Source organism: Globicephala melas, chromosome 8, assembly GCF_963455315.2.
Source record: "Globicephala melas chromosome 8, mGloMel1.2, whole genome shotgun sequence".
Lineage (NCBI taxonomy): Eukaryota > Metazoa > Chordata > Mammalia > Artiodactyla > Delphinidae > Globicephala > Globicephala melas.
Window position 1 is genome coordinate 51,186,786 of NC_083321.1, and position 17,939 is coordinate 51,204,724.

At 40.1% G+C, this 17,939-nt stretch overlaps 2 protein-coding genes across 4 annotated transcripts in view; one reads left to right on the forward strand and one right to left on the reverse strand.

Moving 5' to 3' along the window:
* Window positions 1-3,902: 3,902 nt before the first annotated feature.
* Window positions 3,903-6,939, reverse strand: COA4 (cytochrome c oxidase assembly factor 4 homolog). Its single transcript, XM_030836122.3, has 2 exons — window positions 6,803-6,939; window positions 3,903-4,554 (listed from the first exon to the last, which is right to left on the reverse strand). Exon 2 carries the CDS (start codon window positions 4,540-4,542, stop codon window positions 4,288-4,290), a length of 255 nt encoding a protein of 84 aa, XP_030691982.1. The 5' UTR covers window positions 4,543-4,554; window positions 6,803-6,939; the 3' UTR covers window positions 3,903-4,287.
* Window positions 6,940-7,033: 94 nt separating this feature from the next.
* Window positions 7,034-17,939, forward strand: part of PAAF1 (proteasomal ATPase associated factor 1) — a 63,428-nt gene continuing 52,522 nt past the window's right edge. For all 3 annotated transcript variants that reach the window (XR_009564909.2, XR_009564910.1, XM_030836116.2), the window contains exons 1-4: window positions 7,034-7,123; window positions 8,510-8,550; window positions 11,477-11,580; window positions 15,907-15,996. Coding sequence is in view for 1 of the 3 variants with exons in the window: in XM_030836116.2 (XP_030691976.1) it covers window positions 7,077-7,123; window positions 8,510-8,550; window positions 11,477-11,580; window positions 15,907-15,996 (282 nt within the window). In the remaining 2 variants the exon portion in view is untranslated. The remainder of the gene's footprint in view (window positions 7,124-8,509; window positions 8,551-11,476; window positions 11,581-15,906; window positions 15,997-17,939) is intronic.

The window sequence follows — 17,939 nt, forward strand, 5'->3', positions numbered from 1 at the left end:
GTCACTCGATTCCTGGTTGAGTACACATTACTGAGATTTTTAGAAATGGATTTTTATGTGGATCAGTAACTTTCAAGAAGGACCAAATGTCCAGGTTAAATGGGCAGTTTTCCTAGTGACGGCCAGTGGATTTCTCAGCTTGTTAGTCCCTTTGTTCTGGCTGGGGATGCCTTGTTCCTCCACCATCGAGCCTAAAAATTGCCAGCTGTGGATTCTGAAAGAGTATTTTTTAGTTGGAGAGAAAGAAATGGAATCTGGATATTCTGGCCATTCAGACAATGTAGCAACACTCAGAGACCCCAGTCCCCACTGTTCTAGGATGTAAAGTATATTTAGGGAAGGAAAGCTCTCTGAGCATGCATTGGGTTATGTCTGGAACTAGACCTGCTGACAAGGCACTACAGACAGAAGCAGCCAATGTGTCTTGTGCTTGTTTAATCTGTACTTTAATCTTCATGCCATTTTTGTCTTCAAATGTCTGATCTCCCTGGAGAATCTGAAATGATTCATTTAGTTCTTATACTCCCCCTGGAATAACTTTTATTCTCAGACATTTCAGTTTTAGAGAATCAGCTCCATGTTTAGACAGAATAGCCAGGCTCTGAAAGATGTCCAGGCTCTGAGGAATGACAACTCTTCAGAAGATAACTGCTAGAGAAGGAAAGAATCCCTCCTGCGTCCTCTGCCTGTTTTAAGTCCCTGCTGGAGCAGAGCACGGAGCCCTAGCATTCCATACAGTGGAAAAGTATATAAGGTTTCAACTTGGACTTCCTCCAGTTCTCCTCGGATTTCTAAAGTCAGCAGCCCACGATTTGGTCTGGCAACTTTACCTGAGGGGGGAAGAGTGGGAGGAGTATCTCATTACTCATCTAGTAAAACACTTTACAGTGCACCTTTGTACTGAGCACTGGCCATATCTCCAGCCAAGGAACTTGCAGGGAAGAGCCAAATCATGAGTCTGCCCTAGGCCTAGCCAACGGTGGCACCCAGCCAACAGATCTCTCCACTCATCCCTGGCACCAGGCCTCTCTGCAGAGGTAGATGTAGAGTGTATAGGGATAGGCATGGACCACCCTAAACTCCAGGTCCATGGCTGTGGGCTACAGAGCTGAGAGACTAAAAAACCATACTAATCTAGAACACTGTGGGGAACACCGTACTAGGCACTGGATGCTTGTGAGAGAGAACAGAGCTGAGAATAGCATAGGCTTTAGAACATACACTTGGAGTCTGATGCCCAATCTGTCCTTTATTTCCTCCTCTGTAAAGGAGAGTTAATAGTGTTATGAGGATTAAATGAGATAATGTAACTCAGGACAGTGACTAGCACACAATAATAATAATAGCTAACATTTAGTGAATGCTTACTATGTGCCAGATGCTATTTCTAAGCTCTTTACCAATATTGACTCATTCTTTCGGCAACCCTGTGAGGAAGATCTACACTTATTAGCTTTGATGCCTTTGAGGAAGGTATTATAACTGCATTTTTACAGAAGAAAAAACAGATCCTGAGATGTTAAGTAGTTTGCCCAAAACCACATGGCTAATAAGTGGCATAGTGGAATTTGAAAGCAGCATATCATAGGGATTGAGAGCACAGACTCTGGAACCAGATAGCCTGAGTTAAATGCTTCATACATATTAGTTACAGTAGTTCAATAAATACAACTTTTATTACCAGGTATTTATATATTACCTCTCATTTAATTCTTTTAGTGTGCCTATTAAATAGGAATTATCCCCATTTATTGATACTTGAGGAAACAGCCTTGGGTGGCAATAGAGCCCTCTTTGCCCAAACACATTTTGTGACCGTCCCAGTGTTAGCTTCCTGTCAACTGGAGTCCTTCCAATCCTGCTCCCTCCACTTAGCTGGTTTGAAAGCCATTCCTCCTGCTGAGGTCCTTCCACCCTTTCCCTTTGCTAGAATACCCTGCCCCCCATGACCTATTATTTCTATTTTAATTATACAAATTAATATATAGGTACATTTCTGTTGTAACATATTTGAATATATAAGAATACAGTCCTCACTGATGGAACTTCACACTATGACCACTTATTCACTATTATAAACAATGCTGCAATGAACATAATAGATGTTTAAGCGGATTCCTAAAAGAGGAATTGCTGTTTAAATATTTAAAACATTTGTAGATCTCACCAAATTGCCCTGAAAAGCTTTACTAATTTATGATCCCTTCAATAGTGTGAATGTGTCTGTTTCTCTCCATCCCCACCAACACTGGTCATTATAAATACTTTTAATTTTTGTCAACAGGATCATCTAATAGTACTTCTGTTTTGTTTTGTTTTGGTTTGGTTTTTTTTTGCGGTACTCGGGCCTCTCACTGTTGTAGCCTCTCCTATTGCAGAGCACAGGCTCCAGACGCGCAGGCTCAGCGGCCATGGCTCACAGGCCCAGCTGCTCCGCGGCATGTGGGATCTTCCCGGACCGGGGCATGAACCCGCGTCCCCTGCATCGGCAGGCGGACTCTCGACCACTGCGCCACCAGGGAAGCCCTACTTTTGTTTTTAAGATCTGTATTTCTCTGATTATAAGTGATGTAGAATATATTTACATTTTCCTATGTTTTGGGGGCATATTTAACTTTGCTCACTTTTCAGTTGGGCTATTTGCTTTTTCTTACTGATTTCTAGTTTTTTTGTTTGTTTGTTTGTTTTGCCGCACCATGCGGCATGCAGGATCTTAGTTCCCCGACCAGGGATCAAACCCGTGCCCCCTGCAATGGAAGCAGTGTCTTAACCACTGGACCACCAGAGAAATCCCTCTAGGGACTTTTTATTTGTTGCAGATGGTAATCCTTTCTGCTATATATGTTACAAATATGTAGTGCCTACTTCATCTTTAATGGTGTCAACTCAACTACCTCCCTTCTCTTTGAGATTCTTGCTGACAGCTGCAGTCCACACTGCTACCTCTGATGACCCACAGCATTGGGTACACATGGCCCAACAGAGATTCACTCATCCTTTTATATATATATATATACACACACACACACACAATCATCCTCTTCTGCCTGAAGGCTGAAATTGGATTTTATTGTTCTTTGAACTCACATTCCTCATATCTTCTCCCCTTCTCTCTTTCTCTCCTTCTCGAATACCAACACAAAGGCTCAAAGTAGTTTTAAGGCCTACTATATTTCAGACTTGTGCTTCTAATATATATATATATATATATATATATGCTTAAGAAATGTTACTGATGATGATGAGAGCATATGCCCCTTTGCATTCCAGTTCTATAGCAGGGGTCACCCACCCAACTCCCTTCCCACTCCCAAATGTCAGACAGAAATAGACTGGGTAACGCAGTTCCATGGAAGAAAAATGAAAAGTGGTGGCAACTGTTGTGAACTGGAAAACACATCCACCTAAAAGAGAAATTGTTAATTCAGCTCCAGCAAATTGTTAAGTAAGAATATAAGCTCCATGTTGACAGCTTCTCCACTTTTCAAAAGCTGAAAATCTGTATGTTAAATGTACTTTTGAAATGTCAAGCCAACATTGTGTGTTTTTTTGTTTGGGAACATGTTGAGGTCAGACTCTTTACCTGTTAATGCAACAGAGTCTGGCATATGAGAGGCACTCAGTATTTGTTTTCCCATTTGCCTTCTTCCTTCCATTAGATTGACTGAAACATCCAGAACAATTGATGAAAGAGAAAGTCATTTACATCATTGTCAGGAATTAATTAGTTGTTCTAGTGTTGTTTTGTTTCTCTTAAACCAGACTAAAGCAACATAAAGGCAGAGATCATATTTTCATCATATCAATTTCCTACACAGTGCCTGGCATATGAGAAGGTCTCAGAAAAACTTGATATTTTTGAACCAATGCCTGAATAAATGAAGAACTGACTAGGTAACCAATTTACCTTTAGATTGTAAATTTACTTTAAAATTAAATGTCCATGTAATTAGCGCAGTACTTGGCGCACTGACCCAAGATGTAGCGTAGAGAGCATCCCTTAACCCATTTCTTTGTTTTACATGGCAAATACTGGTCAATATTTAATATCGGTGACATAAGATGGGTGAGGATGTGTGGGATCTCAACATGACAATATGACTGCTCTTTATGGCAGTCATGTCCAAACCCATGGCTGCCTGGCTCTCAACCCCAGGCCCAAATACTATCCCCAAGTCTTACACTTCTCGGCCCACACTTCCACTGTGGAAGGATTTCTTTCTCCCATGATCTCTCTGGGTGCTAGTTTCTGCAGGGCCATCCTCTGGGGACAGGTGGTGTGGGCTCTCAGCGGTGGGCACTGCTTTGTTCTTTCTTCCTCTGCAGCTCCTCCCGTCGCCTTGCCTGCTGTTCACTCATGCAGTCCCTAAAGGCCTGCACCTGTGGCTGGCACTGTCGCCAGTCCTGGTGCTGGGCCATGCACTCCTGCACTGCATAGTGGGAAGCAGCACAGCCAGAGCGGGAGATCAGCTGGTCCAGTGGGTCTTCTTCTTCATCTTCTTTCTTCACCTGTCGGGACCAGGTATGGCCTTGAGCTGACATCTTTAGGAGTCTCTAGAACATCAAGGAGGCAAGGTTAGAGTAGAGACATGATTATATATGACACTGTTCCTCTGTTATAAATAACATTGACCACTGCACTGTTATAGCCTATTGAAGCATATGTCTCCCCTTGAAGGTTGTAAGCTATTTGAGGACAGATACTGGGCCTGATTCACCTTGGTACCCCGAGCACTAGGCCTGGCAGAGAACAGGCCTGCAAAATGGTCTGAACTGAACAGAATGAGATAAAGTATATGAGAATGCTTAGCACAGCACTAATAAGCTCGAATGGATTCTACAAATGGAATCTGAATTAAGTGAAATGTTTCCTTTCTGGAGAAGCTATGTTCTTTTCTCCAATTAGCCTTATTCTATGGCTGGAGAAGAACAAAGTTTACCACTTGGGAGAGTATCCAGATATGTGTAGAGTTTGACATATGAGAGAATGGAGAGAGTTGTGTGGCTGTAACATAGAGCATACAGGGTCCAGGGCAAGAAATGAGTCTGTGAGGTGTGAGAGTATTTAACATGAGGTGTATCTGCCCAGACTGCCTTCCTACAATCATCTGCTTCAGAACACCCAGCACAAGGTAGCATACAGAAGGAACTTAAGAAAGGTTTGAAGATAAATGACCTCAGCCTTTGTACAAATTTTACCATGACAGACTGTAAATGAGCTAAAACTACTTAATGCTTTTCCTGGGTCTCTGATTCATTCAACAAATGATCACTGAGTACCTATCATGTACCAAGCACTATGCTAGATTTGAAGATACAGGAGTGACCTAGACAGACACATTTTCTGCCTTCACAGAGTTTACAATTTAGATAAGTAAATAGGCTGTTTACTTGTGTACAGTGTGTACAGACAGCTAAGATTGGGAACACAGTGGAGGAATACCTAATCCAGACAAGGGCAGGAACAGGCAGGGAAGGCTTCTTGGAGAAAGTGATTTCTAAACTGAGGCTTGAAGGATGAAAAGGAGTAAGCCAGAGATGTAAAGAATATTCCTGATCAATGGAACAGCAAGGTGGGGGTTTGAGACAGAATTTGACATGAGAGGAACTGAAAGTTCTACATGACTGGAGAACAGAGTATGAGAACAGGAAAATTAATGAAATTGATGAGTTGAGAAAGTATCTGATCATAGGAAGGCCTCATATTAAGGCATCCAGAGGGTAATGGGGAAGTCACAAGAAGGATTTAAGAACTCTATAGACCTACACAAAACTCATTTGCTTTAGAGGCAGTATAACCTAAGGGAGGAGGGGGAAACTGGGCTTTGAAAATAGACTTGGATTGGAAACTTAACTTTGTCACTGACTCACTGGGTGACTTTGAGCAAAGCACTTCATAATCTCTCTTGAAAAATAGAGATCAAATCTACCTCACAGGATTGTTGAAGACTAAATAAGATAATGCATGTAAGGAGCCTGGCACGTCCAAAGAGTTGGATAAGTAATAGCTCCTATGTTTTTCTCTTCCTAAATACACTGTGAGCTCTATAAAGACAAGGGGAGGGACTTCCCTGGCGGTCCAGTGGTTAAGACTTTGCCTACCAATGCAGGGGGTGTGGGTTCGATCCCTGGTCCGGGAGCTAAGATCCCACATGCCTAGTGGCCAAAAAACTAAAACAGAAAACAGAAACAATACTGTAACAAATTCAATAAAGACTTTAAAAATGGTCCACATCAAAAAAAAAATCTAATAAATAAATAAATAAAGACAAGGGCAAACCTCTTGGAACAGTGCGGTGGAAAGAACAGTGCCTTGGATCCTAAGCCAAGAAATCTGGGTTCAAATACTTTACTCACTTTACTATGCACACACCTTAGCGTGCAATCTTTTTTAGTTTCCTTCTTAAGGTAATATTTAACTCTTAGAATTACTGTACGGATTAATATCCTAATAAGTCACAAGTGAGTGCATGGGCTACAACAGGACTCAAGTAAATACTGCCGTATTCTTTCCCCACTACAACCTAGCTTCAGTCTTCCCTAGAATAAAAAAAGGAAGACCCTCGCTCAGAGATCAAGACAGGATAAATGGTCGGTAGCTGGTTCGCGGAAACCGGCCGGGCAGAGGAAGGCACGGAAAGGACGGGAAAGCAGAGAAACCCAGGTGGCTAAGTCACCTATGGCTCCTCTGGCTCCTCTCCCACCTTCAGAAGAGGACGCATGCGCGTGCGCGGCCGCTTGGCACACCCCCAGTTGTGCCAGCTAGGCTTCACGGCGCAAGATCGCGGCACACAGTGCTCACCGAACACGCGGACAAGAGGACCCGAACGCGCGCTCCTGCACAGCTGCGTCGGTTTTGCAGGCACTTGGAACTCTTCCGACACTCCTGTCAGGAACCAGCCTCCTGTAGGAAGCGCGGGCGCACAAAGGGGCGGGGAGGGGAAGAGGATCCACCGCGCATTTTCATTGGTGGCCTCTCGGTGTAGATCCCGCCCTTCGTTCTCGACGCAGCGCCTAAGCGCGGACCCACTTCCGTGAAAGAGCGGAAGACGCGGGCTGGTGGAGGCGGGATCAAGATGGCGGTTCCTTTGAGGATTCAGAGCGACTGGGCCCAGGCTCTCAGGTGAATCCAGGTCCAGAACCGGGACGGAAGAGGCGGGTAGCGGATGTTGTCTTTACGTTAAGGAGAGCCATGCCCGATCCAAGATATCCGTAGGGGTTACCTCATCAATTGTTGAGGGAACCCTGGGTCTAGAAAATGAAGTCTGAAACCCACATGGTCATTGTTTTTCGTTCTCGCAAGAGCTGGGCTGAGGCCGAGGAAACATGCGCCGTGTGATTTCAGAGACAGAATAGGATCAATGAGTTGGAGAAAGACAGAAAAACTGGGAGGCAGGAAGACTTTTGGCCAAGTAGTCATGGTCATTTAGCAAATATTTATTGGTCCTCAGTTATTTGCAAAAGTCCCAGTACTCTCCACCACCACATTGTCTTTGACTGTGTGATGGAGTCTTTGTATGCTCCTCGACCCCTAGTGGTATATTAGTCATATTGTACAGTTCTTTTCAGGAAACAGTGTAACGCCTACCATGTCCAGTCTCTGACCTAGATAGATGCTCGGCGGAGTTCAGATGTGTACTCTAAAGTTAAGGGGTGGTTCCTGCCCTCCAAAAGGAAACAGCTTAATTGGAATGCACAGCAAACCATTCATTTATTTAACATATATTAATCATATACTGTTCAAGTTATTATGCTAGGCACTAGAATGAGTACAGCAGTGCCATGAATGGCAACTATTATATTAATACGTTTTTAAAATTGAAACAGTGGTGACGATGAATAAAACATAGTCTCCTGCATTTAAGAAACTTACACTTTTCTAAGTGGGCTGAAATAAAATACACATTGCTTACTACAACACAATGTGTAAAAGGAAGACCAGTGACATTTATTGAGGGCCACACCAAGTGCCTTTGAGAGAATGCAAGACCAGAATCAAGAAGTAACTTTGACCAAGATTGTGCAACTAATAAGTATTTCTTGAAATGTGTGTTTTTTTTTTTTTTTTTGCGGTACGCAGGCCTCGCACTGTTGTGGCCTCTCCCGTTGCGGAGCACAGGCTCCCGACGCGCAGGCTCAGCGGCCATGGCTCACGGGCCCGGCCCAGCCGCTCCGCGGCATGTGGGATCTTCCCAGACTGGGGCATGAACCCGTGTCCCCTGCATCGGTAGGCGGACTCTCAACCACTGTGCCACCAGGGAAGCCCCTTCATGAAATGTTTGATGAAATACTTGAGCTTCATTTAACCAGCAGATCTATTCATTAAACACTTAATCCACAAATATTTCTTCAACAAATAAAATTTGTCTGTGCCTGGATGAGATGTTAGACTAGATCATGTCTAAGTGCTGTGACCAAACTAGAAATTATATGATCTTTCTCCCTTGCATCAGTACCATCCTTTTTTGACATTGAGTGAGCCTAATTAGGTTTTTGTCTCTCTTCATAGGAAGGACGAAGGGGAGGCCTGGCTGAGCTGTCACCCCCCAGGTAATGTCCTTAAATCTATATGCCTTCTCTTTAGAGAAAAAGGATTTACTACCCCTAGGAGAGAGCTTCCTTTCTCCTAGCCCAAAGTTCTTGCATAGTGCTAAGAGTCTTCAAATGTTCTTGACCACTCTGCTGTAATGATTCTGCAACTCCATTCTAGGGGAAGACCTTCAGATTGGTTTTCCATTTGGAAGCCACAGACTTATTCATGGAGACATTGCTGATGCTTCTTAATCAGTCTCTTAGCCATATATTATTGTATTCTAAGCAGTTCTATAGCTTCAGTTGTGACCTTCCTGATTATGATTCCTAGATCTATAGCTCTAGTTCTGACCTCTCTTCAGTTTCAAGCAGACATTGAGTAGTTGTCTGCTATGCATTTCTGCTTAAAGCTCTCACTGTCATCTTGAGTTTATCAAATCCAAAACCTGAAGCTGAGCACTTCTGTTGTCAAACAGGTTCTCCTTGATTTTCTCAGTTCTTAAGTTACCACCATTCTAGGCATCAGAGTAAAACACCTGGTCACCTCACCCTGCCATTTATCATTCCCAAGGTTTATAAATTTTCCTTTGTTTTACTGATTATTTGTCATTTCAGAGACCTTTGATATCTTTTTATAATAAGATATTTTATTTCTGTGAGAACTAGGGTTTTAAACAGAATTTTCTTTTGAGGAAATTGATGCTGCATCGAAGAAGACAGGGTAGCTAGAAGGTTTACAAATCAAGCGTTTTTGTTTTATTTTTAAAGATGGGAACTAATTGGAGAGCAATTAAAATATAGGTTGTAGGTAGAGAAGAGAAGGACTAATGGAAAAACCATTGTCTTAGAGGAGAGAGGAGATTGAATTAAGTCTAAAAGCCTAAGATGAAAGAAGGTGAGGGTAAGTGTAGATGTAGATAAATGCAAATACATGAATATGGAAATGTGAGAGTATCTTATAGCCTCAGTTTTCTTTGTGATGTTGGAGGTAGGGTCAGCTTTTTCTTCGAAATAAAATATGCGCTATCTATGTTCTAGATGCTTTACATGCATTATTTCTGTTCCTCACAACCGTATCAGGTAGGTACTATTAGCATTCTAATTTTTTTTAGATAATAGCTGTATTGAAATATAATTCACATATGATAAGGTTTGTCTTTTTAAAGTGTACGATGCCATGGATTTTAATATATTCATAGAGTTGTATGTCTTCACCATTAATTCCATATGTTTTCATCACCCCCAAAAGAAACCCTGTGCTCTTTAGCAGTCACTCCACATTTTGCCCTCCTCCTAGCTCCTAGCAACCACTAATTGACTTTCTGTCTCTATGGATTTGCCTGTTCTGGACACTTCATATAAATAGAATCATAATATGTGGCCTTTTATGTCTTTCATTTAACATAACATTTTCAAGGTTCACCCATTTTGTAGCATTCATTTGTTTTTGCGGCCAAGTAATGTTCTGTTATAAGGATATATCACATTTTTTGTCCATTCATCAGTTGATGGACATTTGAATTGTTTCCAATTTTTGGCTGTTATGAAGGAAGAAGGTTTTGATGGCAGGCTAGGTGTTATAAGAATTGGCTGCTCTGGGGAACAAAAGGGGCAAAAGGACTGCAAAACTGTGCAGGGTTTGGAAACTGGTAAATTGTAGTGGTGCCAGTCTGCACAGTTGTGTCCTTTTCTGTATCTGCACTCAGCAGCCTACATGTAGAAATGTGGAAGGTGAGTAGTTGGATCATTCACATTTTTGTTATATAGACAAAATACTGAGACTGAGATCATTTCAGAGACTTTACAAATGTAGAGAGGTCATTGAGGGTGATGACAGGGGATTGGTTGAAATAATGTACCAAAAGGGCTAAACTTCATAGGATGGTTGGTGAAGTCAGGAGGGAATCATGAAATGTGACAAAAAGCAGAGTTCACTCAATCCTATTTTTGTGGCATCTTTCTGAACTAGAATTTCATGCCATTTCTCTGCAAAACCTACTTCACTAGATCTTCTCTAGTCCATACTTCTACCCTAGATGGTGAGTTACTCCATTAGTATTTTTCAACTACCAAACTGGTATATTAATTGATGCCTCCTTCCCCCTTGTTCTTTGTGACTTTTTCTTATTCTTGACACACCCCTCCCTGACTTGGGGCTTCCTTTCCCTTATCTTTGGCCTAGTCCTATCTTTTTTCAAGATCCTACTTAAGTCCCACCCTCTCTAAGAAGCTCTCCTACTCTGCATGAATCCATGATGGTTTTTACTTCCCTCTTACTCCTAGAATTTCAGTTTGGTGCAAGTTACTTAACTGAATAATTTGTAGCACCTTGCTAGTTTCTGAGCTCAAGGACTTCACAGTCTGGTGGGGAGGCCAGAAATGTAAACAGCGTGTTATGGGCTGTTGCAGAAGTGTATGTATAAAGTGCAGAAGAAGAATAGAATGTTTTTAACTCCATTCTACAATCTACATATGTTTATGTGTAGGATAATATCTTATTTAGCCCATATCACTGCAAAAGCAGTGTCCTACTTAAGCAAATTTTCCAGTTATTGAAGCTTAACTCTTTACTCTGTATTATGTGTATATACTGTGGATAAATGCATATGTTCATGTTCATCTTCACCTTTCGTCCTGGTAGAATTCCATTTCACAGCCAGTAAAACTGAGGTTGAGATTACTCTAGTAGTTTTCTCTACAAATACTATATTATATCTCAAAATCTTTGTTCCTGGCTTTTAGCCCTTGAATATATTTCTTCCAAATTAGGTTTGCCTAGACTACTAGTGATCTTTCTACTTCACCTCACTTTTAACACAAGTGCCTGCTTTTCTTTCATGAGCCAATTTCCTCGCATTTATACAGATGCCTGAATTGGGTCTTCAAGGAGAAAAATGTTTAATTCTTCTTATTTTTTTGAGACATGCTTTTTTGTGCTATATAGGGAAACCAACTTTGTATGGCAGCCTGACTTGTCAAGGAATTGGCCTTGATGGCATCCCAGAGGTTACAGCTTCGGAAGGATTTATTGTGAACGAAATAAACAAGGTAGGTTTTTATGTCTTCTAGGTAGCACTGTGTCCAAAACTATGGTAGTACCTATATACGTACTTTAAAGATTTATACTGTTATCTGCGTATCAGTGTCGTCTCCATTTCATTTGTATAATAATCATAGCTTTTACTGCCTTTGAATGTCAAGAGTTTTCTTTTTCTTTTATATATACATATGCTTTTAGATGCAAACTTCCTCTTACTTCCCTTATACCAGTGCTGTCCAATAGATGAATGTGAGCCACATATGTAATTTTTTTAATTGAAGTATAGTTGATTTACAGTGTTTCAGGTGTACAGCAAAGTGATTCAGTTATGTATGTACATATTTATTTTCTTTTTCATATTCCTTTCCATTATAAGTTATTACAAGATATTGAATATAGTTCCGTGTGCTATATAGTAGGTCCTTGTTTATCTATTTTATATATAGTAGTGTGTATCCACATGTGTAATTTAAAATTTTCTAGTAGCCACCTAAAAAAGGTAAAAAGAAACAGGTGAAATTAATTTTAATAATGTATTTTATTTAACCCAGTATATCTAAAGTATTATTTTAACCTGTAATTAATATAAAAAATTATTAGAGATAGTTTTTTTATTAAGTCTTTGAGATCCTCTGTATATTTTACACTTAGAGCACATCTCAATTCAGACTCTAATTTTTTTTAATATAAAATTTATTTATTTATTTTTGGCTGTGTTGGGTCTTCGTTGTCATGCACAGACTTTCTCTGGTTGCGGCGAGCAGGGTCTACTCTTCGTTGTGGTGTGCGGGTTTCTCATTGCGGTGGCTTCTCTTGTTGCAGAGCACGGGCTCTAGGTGCGCGGGCTTCAGTAGTTGTGGCACGCGGGCTCAGTAGGTGTGGCTCTTGGGCTCTAGAGCACAGGCCCAGTAGTTGTGGTGCATGGGCTGAGTTGCTCCGCAGCATGTTGGATCTTCCCAGACCAGGGCTTGAACCCGTGTCCCCTGCATTGGCAGGCGGATTCTTAACCACTGTGCCATGAGGGAACTCCCAGACTCTAAATTTTTATTGGAAAAACTTGATATGTATTTAGGTTTTAAAAAATTTACAGTTGAAAACAGATTCACATATCTAAGTAGTTCCAAATGTACTTAAAAAGTTTTCCAGTAACTGAATCAAGTATGTTTTTAAACTAAACTTTAAATAAAATTAAATATTCATTTACTCATTTGCATTAGCCACATTTTAAGTGCTCAGTAGCTTTATGTGGCTAGTACCCACCATATTGTACAGCGTAGTTTTATAATGTGTCTGGGCACACCTTGGTGAAGACCTGTATTAGTAGTACTTAATTGTTTTTCTCATTGGTCTTTGAGGTGAGTAGGTGGCCATGTAAGTTGCAGAACTCATGATCTGACTTTCCTTCCTCTTTCTTTTTTTTTTAAATTAATTATTTATTTTATTTTTATTTATTTTTGGCTGTGTTGGGTCTTCGTTGCTGCGCGCGGGCTTTCTCTAGTTGCAGAGAGCGGGGGCTACTCTCTGTTGCAGTGCGCAGGCTTCTCATAGTGGTGGCCTCTCTTGTTGCGGAGCACAGGGCTCTAGGCATGCAGGCTTCAGTAGTTGTGGCTCGTGGGCTCTAGAACGCAGGCTCAGTAGTTGTGGCACATGGGCTTAGTTGCTCCGTGGCATGTGGGATCTTCCTAGACCAGGGCTTGCACCCATGTCCCCTGCACTGGCAGGTGGATTCTTAACCACTGCGCCACCAGGGAAGCCCTCCTTCCTCTTTCTGATGGCAGCAGTCAGTGTGCTCTGGTGAGATGATTCCCAAAGGGTGAAACGGCCTTTTTTGGTGTGTGTATAATTAAGCTTTTTTAGTTGTAAAATATTTCAGGTGTACTGACAAGAGTAGAGAATACTTTGTTTTTTACATATCTTTAGCAGATGTTCATTCATTACCCTCTGTGCAAAATAATAAGCTACATGTTATTATATATTTTATATTTGTTTTTCATGAACAGTATTGTAGAAAGTACCAGAAGGTCTGAGTCCAAGTCTTAGTTACTGTGACACTTACTAGCAATATGGTTTTGGACAAATAACTTAGTTACCTGAGCCTCAGTTTCCTCATCTATAAAACAGAGACAGTATTCTACCTCATAGGCTGATTAGTGGGGAGTGAAATTGCATATGAAAGAAACTAAGATATTAAAAGTGAGTTATTGTTTATCATAACAATCCTGTGGGATTGGCATTTTAAATTTACATTTTGCAGATAAGCAAACAGATTCAGAGAGGTTAATTAACCCCTAATAATCAAAGCTAGTTAGACTATGTCAGAATTAAAACCCAGTTCTATTAACTTCAAGTATGACACCACCTTGCAAGCCTACATTTTTTCCAGGTGTTTGCCAGTATCCATCCACAGCCTGGGCACTGACTTCCTTTCTTCCCTTTGTACTCAGGCTGTGATACAAACCTTACCTTTTCCAATATCATTACTAATTTCTGCAGTGTACTTGCTAAGTCAGACAGTAAATGCTTATGGTTGAACGTTCATTTGTTTCCTAACTGCCATGAGTCACTTTGCTGTTTGATGTTGCTACAGTGTTCTATTATACAGATCTGTCATTATGCTTAAAAACCTAACTTGGAAAGATAAAAAGTTTGACTTTTAATTTTATCTTAATGTGGAATATTCACACTTCCCCCTGACACTGAATTTTGTCTGTTTTGATATCTCCTGTAGCTTTTCTTTAATATCTTTTCATTAACAGCATGATTCTCTACTGCTGGGATGTAACAACTTTTATCTTCCTTCATAGTCTGTTTACGGTTAAAGGGTGATTTGCAGGATCGATAAGCAGGAGAAAACCACTGATTCTTGAAATCTTTTACATAATTAGCCCCAAAGAAATAGTCTTCTGAGAGCAAACACAGTTCTTACAGAGGCTCGAACACTAAGCTTTCAGAGCTCCTCATATCCTTGCTTGGTATGAATATTTAGCCAGGAAAGTTTAGCTGACACTTTAGTTTCGGGTACAGGAGACAATTCCAAATCCGGGTCAGCTCTCTTGCAGCTGTATGGGCTTTGTCATGTGGTTAGAAACAAAAACTCATTTAATGAAAGGCCTGCAGGCAGCCAGGCATAGATACACTGGCTAAGAAAGTACTGTTTGTATAGATAATCTAATTCTCTTTTTAAAGGAGAAGACCTGTAATAAGAATATATTGATTTTCAGTGATGAGAATAACTTTGAAACTGTTCTTTCTAATGAACTATGAGGACTGTGCTTGTTGTACATAGATTAGCCTCATTAAAGAGGTTCAGAAAATCTTGATTATTGAAGGCATTTTCATTGTCCAGCAGAATTTCCAGAAACTTTCAAGTACTACTGCAGAAGAGATAACAGGTTAGGGGCCATCTGGTGAGAGCAGCTCCTCAGCTCTGTGTAGGAGATATACACTTAGGGGATGGTGTTAGTATTCTGCAAATTAGAGTAAGGGATTTTTGTACTGCAAGAATCCTTGAGGCGATGTTTACCAAGCCTTTTATACCTCTGCCTTGAAACACCAACATACTTACCCTAAATGGTTGCAGTCTGCCTTCAGCAAGTCATGTCACTTGAATCTAACATCTGGTTCTAGGTGTAATTTACTACTACGTCACTAGTGTTATCTTGCTATAGTAGCTGAAATATATGTGATAATGACTAGTCAAAACATGTGGGAAATCATAAGACAGCCATTTGGTGATGACCAGTCTATGAACATGTATAGTCAGTTTAAGTCCTAGTTGGGAATGAGCACCACAAGCCTGACCAGGGCCTACACATTGTGTGAGTATACTGTAATTTACTTTACCTACTTTCTTACTCTGGTAACTATACATGTCAGTAGTCTAACATTTTTTCTGAAAGTTCTTTTATAGGCAGCAAGTTTACTTTTAGACTAGTCTTTTCAGCCCTAGGCCCGGGAGCTGGTGCTGTTTTTTTCACAACTCTTGGTACTGTTCCTTGCCACACTGCTGACTGAGAGTACTGGTATTAGATTTTCTTATGAAAATTAATGTTCTCGTGTTTGTCATTTGTATCTTATTGTTGGTTTGTCTTCTATGGAACAGTTTTCTTCAACATAAAAGCATAATGGCTCAGCAGTACCAAATTACATTGTAGCCCTCTGCAGTAAAAGGACTACTGATCTGTAGGGGAGTGATAGTGTCTTGGGTTGGGGAAGGAGGATTAGGGTACACTTAAAAGGTAAGAGTGTTCTTTTGTCCTAATGTTTTCTTTAAGAAGCTTTAATTCCTTTGGAGTAGCTTTACTGATGGATTTCATTTTTCCTTCTCTGTTTAGAAAAGCATTCATATTTCATGTCCAAAGGAAAATGCATCTTCGAAGTTTTTGGCACCATATACTACTTTTTCCAGAATTCATACAAAGAGTGTAAGTATTCTGATAAAATGAGGAGAAAATATAATAACATGTTAATTTTTCATGCTTGTCTAGTGCTATAAACATATTCATAATTAATGTGTTTTTCATTTACTTTGCATTATAAGATGACACAGCTGATAAAGTGTGATAGGTTTGGCAAAACTGGTACTTGGGTCCACTTAGAATAAATATACAAATCCACTCACTGGTAATCTCAAATAAAGGAATTGTATGAAATCTCCTTATATATGTTTTACCAGAGCTACTTACCAGCTTTTGGATAATGATGATAGTAGTTGATGTTTGAGTAATTTGCCACTGCTCATATTTCTGTCCCTTTGCCTAATGGAAGGGGCATTTTCTCAAAATTCCAAGTACAGCATATTGGGGATAATTTTCAAAGGTCTTTGTGATAAAGCCCTTTCTACTACCATAAGCTTTTTAGAAGCAGAAATGAGAAATAGGTGAATAAACTGATTGTATTAAAGCCTACTTCTTCTTAGTGTTTGGTACATTTTCAAAAATAGCTGTTTTTATCCTTATTGCAAAACAAATATATATTTAGTGATGAAAATTTAGGAAATGTAAAAGTGAAAATCACTTATTTCTATAATCTAAAGATAACTATTGTAAGCTTTTGTTATGTAGCACTTAATAATAATCATAGTAATCTTGCCATTTGCAGCAACATAGGTGGACTTGGAAGGCATTATGCTAAGTGAAATAAGTCAGAGAAAGACAGATACTGTATGATGTCACTTATATGTGGACTCTGAAAAATAAAACAAACTAGTGAACATAACAAAAACAGACTCACAGATATAGAGAATAAAGTAGTGGTTACCAGTGTGTGGGGGGGAAATAAGGAGGGGCAAAATAGGGGTAGGGGATTAAGAGGTACAAGCTGTTATGTATAAAATAAATAAGGTACAAGGATATATTGTACAACACAGGTAATATAGCCAATATTTTATAATAACTATAAATGGAATATAACCTTTAAAAAATTGTGAATCACTATTTTGTACACCTGTAACTTATATAATATTGTATATTAATGTATCTCGATTTTAAAAAGTTAAAAAATAATAATCATAGTAGTAATAGCTGACATTTATTGATCACCTGCTATGTGCCAGCACATGGTAAGCTTTACATATCATTATTTTACTTGATCCAGTCTTTTTTCTTTATAAATATTTTACCACAACAGGTTTTTACAGTACCTGTTGTTTTATAAGTTACTTTTTAATTCTTTTTTTTTTTTTTGCTGTACGTGGGCCTCTCACTGTTGTGGCCTCTCCCATTGCGGAGCACAGGCTCCGGACGCGCAGGCTCAGCGGCCATGGCTCACGGGCCCAGCCGCTCCGCGGCATGTGCGATCTTCCTGGACCGGGGCACGAACCCGTGTCCCCTGCATCGGCAGGAGGACTCTCAACCACTGCGCCACGAAGGAAGCCCTGTAGGAAGATTTTTAATCACAGTCTCAATTTCAGTGCTTGTGATTGGTCTGTTTATATTTTCTCTTTCTTCCTGGTTCAGTCTCAGAAGGTTGTGCTTTTCTAAGAATTTGTCCATTTCTTCCAGGTTGTCCATTTTTTTGGCATAGTTGCTTGTAGTAGTCTCTCATGATCCTTTGTACTTCTGCAGTGTCAGTTGTTACTTCTCTTCTCCTTTTTTCATTTCTAATTGTACTGATTTGAGTCTTCCCCTTTTTTTCTTGATGAGTCTGGCTAATGGTTTATGAATTTTGTTTGTCTTCTCAAAGAACCAGCTTTTAGTTTTATTGATCTTTGCTATTGTTTCCTTCATTTCTTTTTCATTTGTTTCTGATCTGATCTTTATGATTTCTTTCCTTCTGCTAACTTTGGGGTTTTTTTATTCTTCTTTCTCTAATTGCTTTAGGTGTAAGGTTAGGCTGTTTATTTGAGATGTTTCTTGTTTCTTGAGGC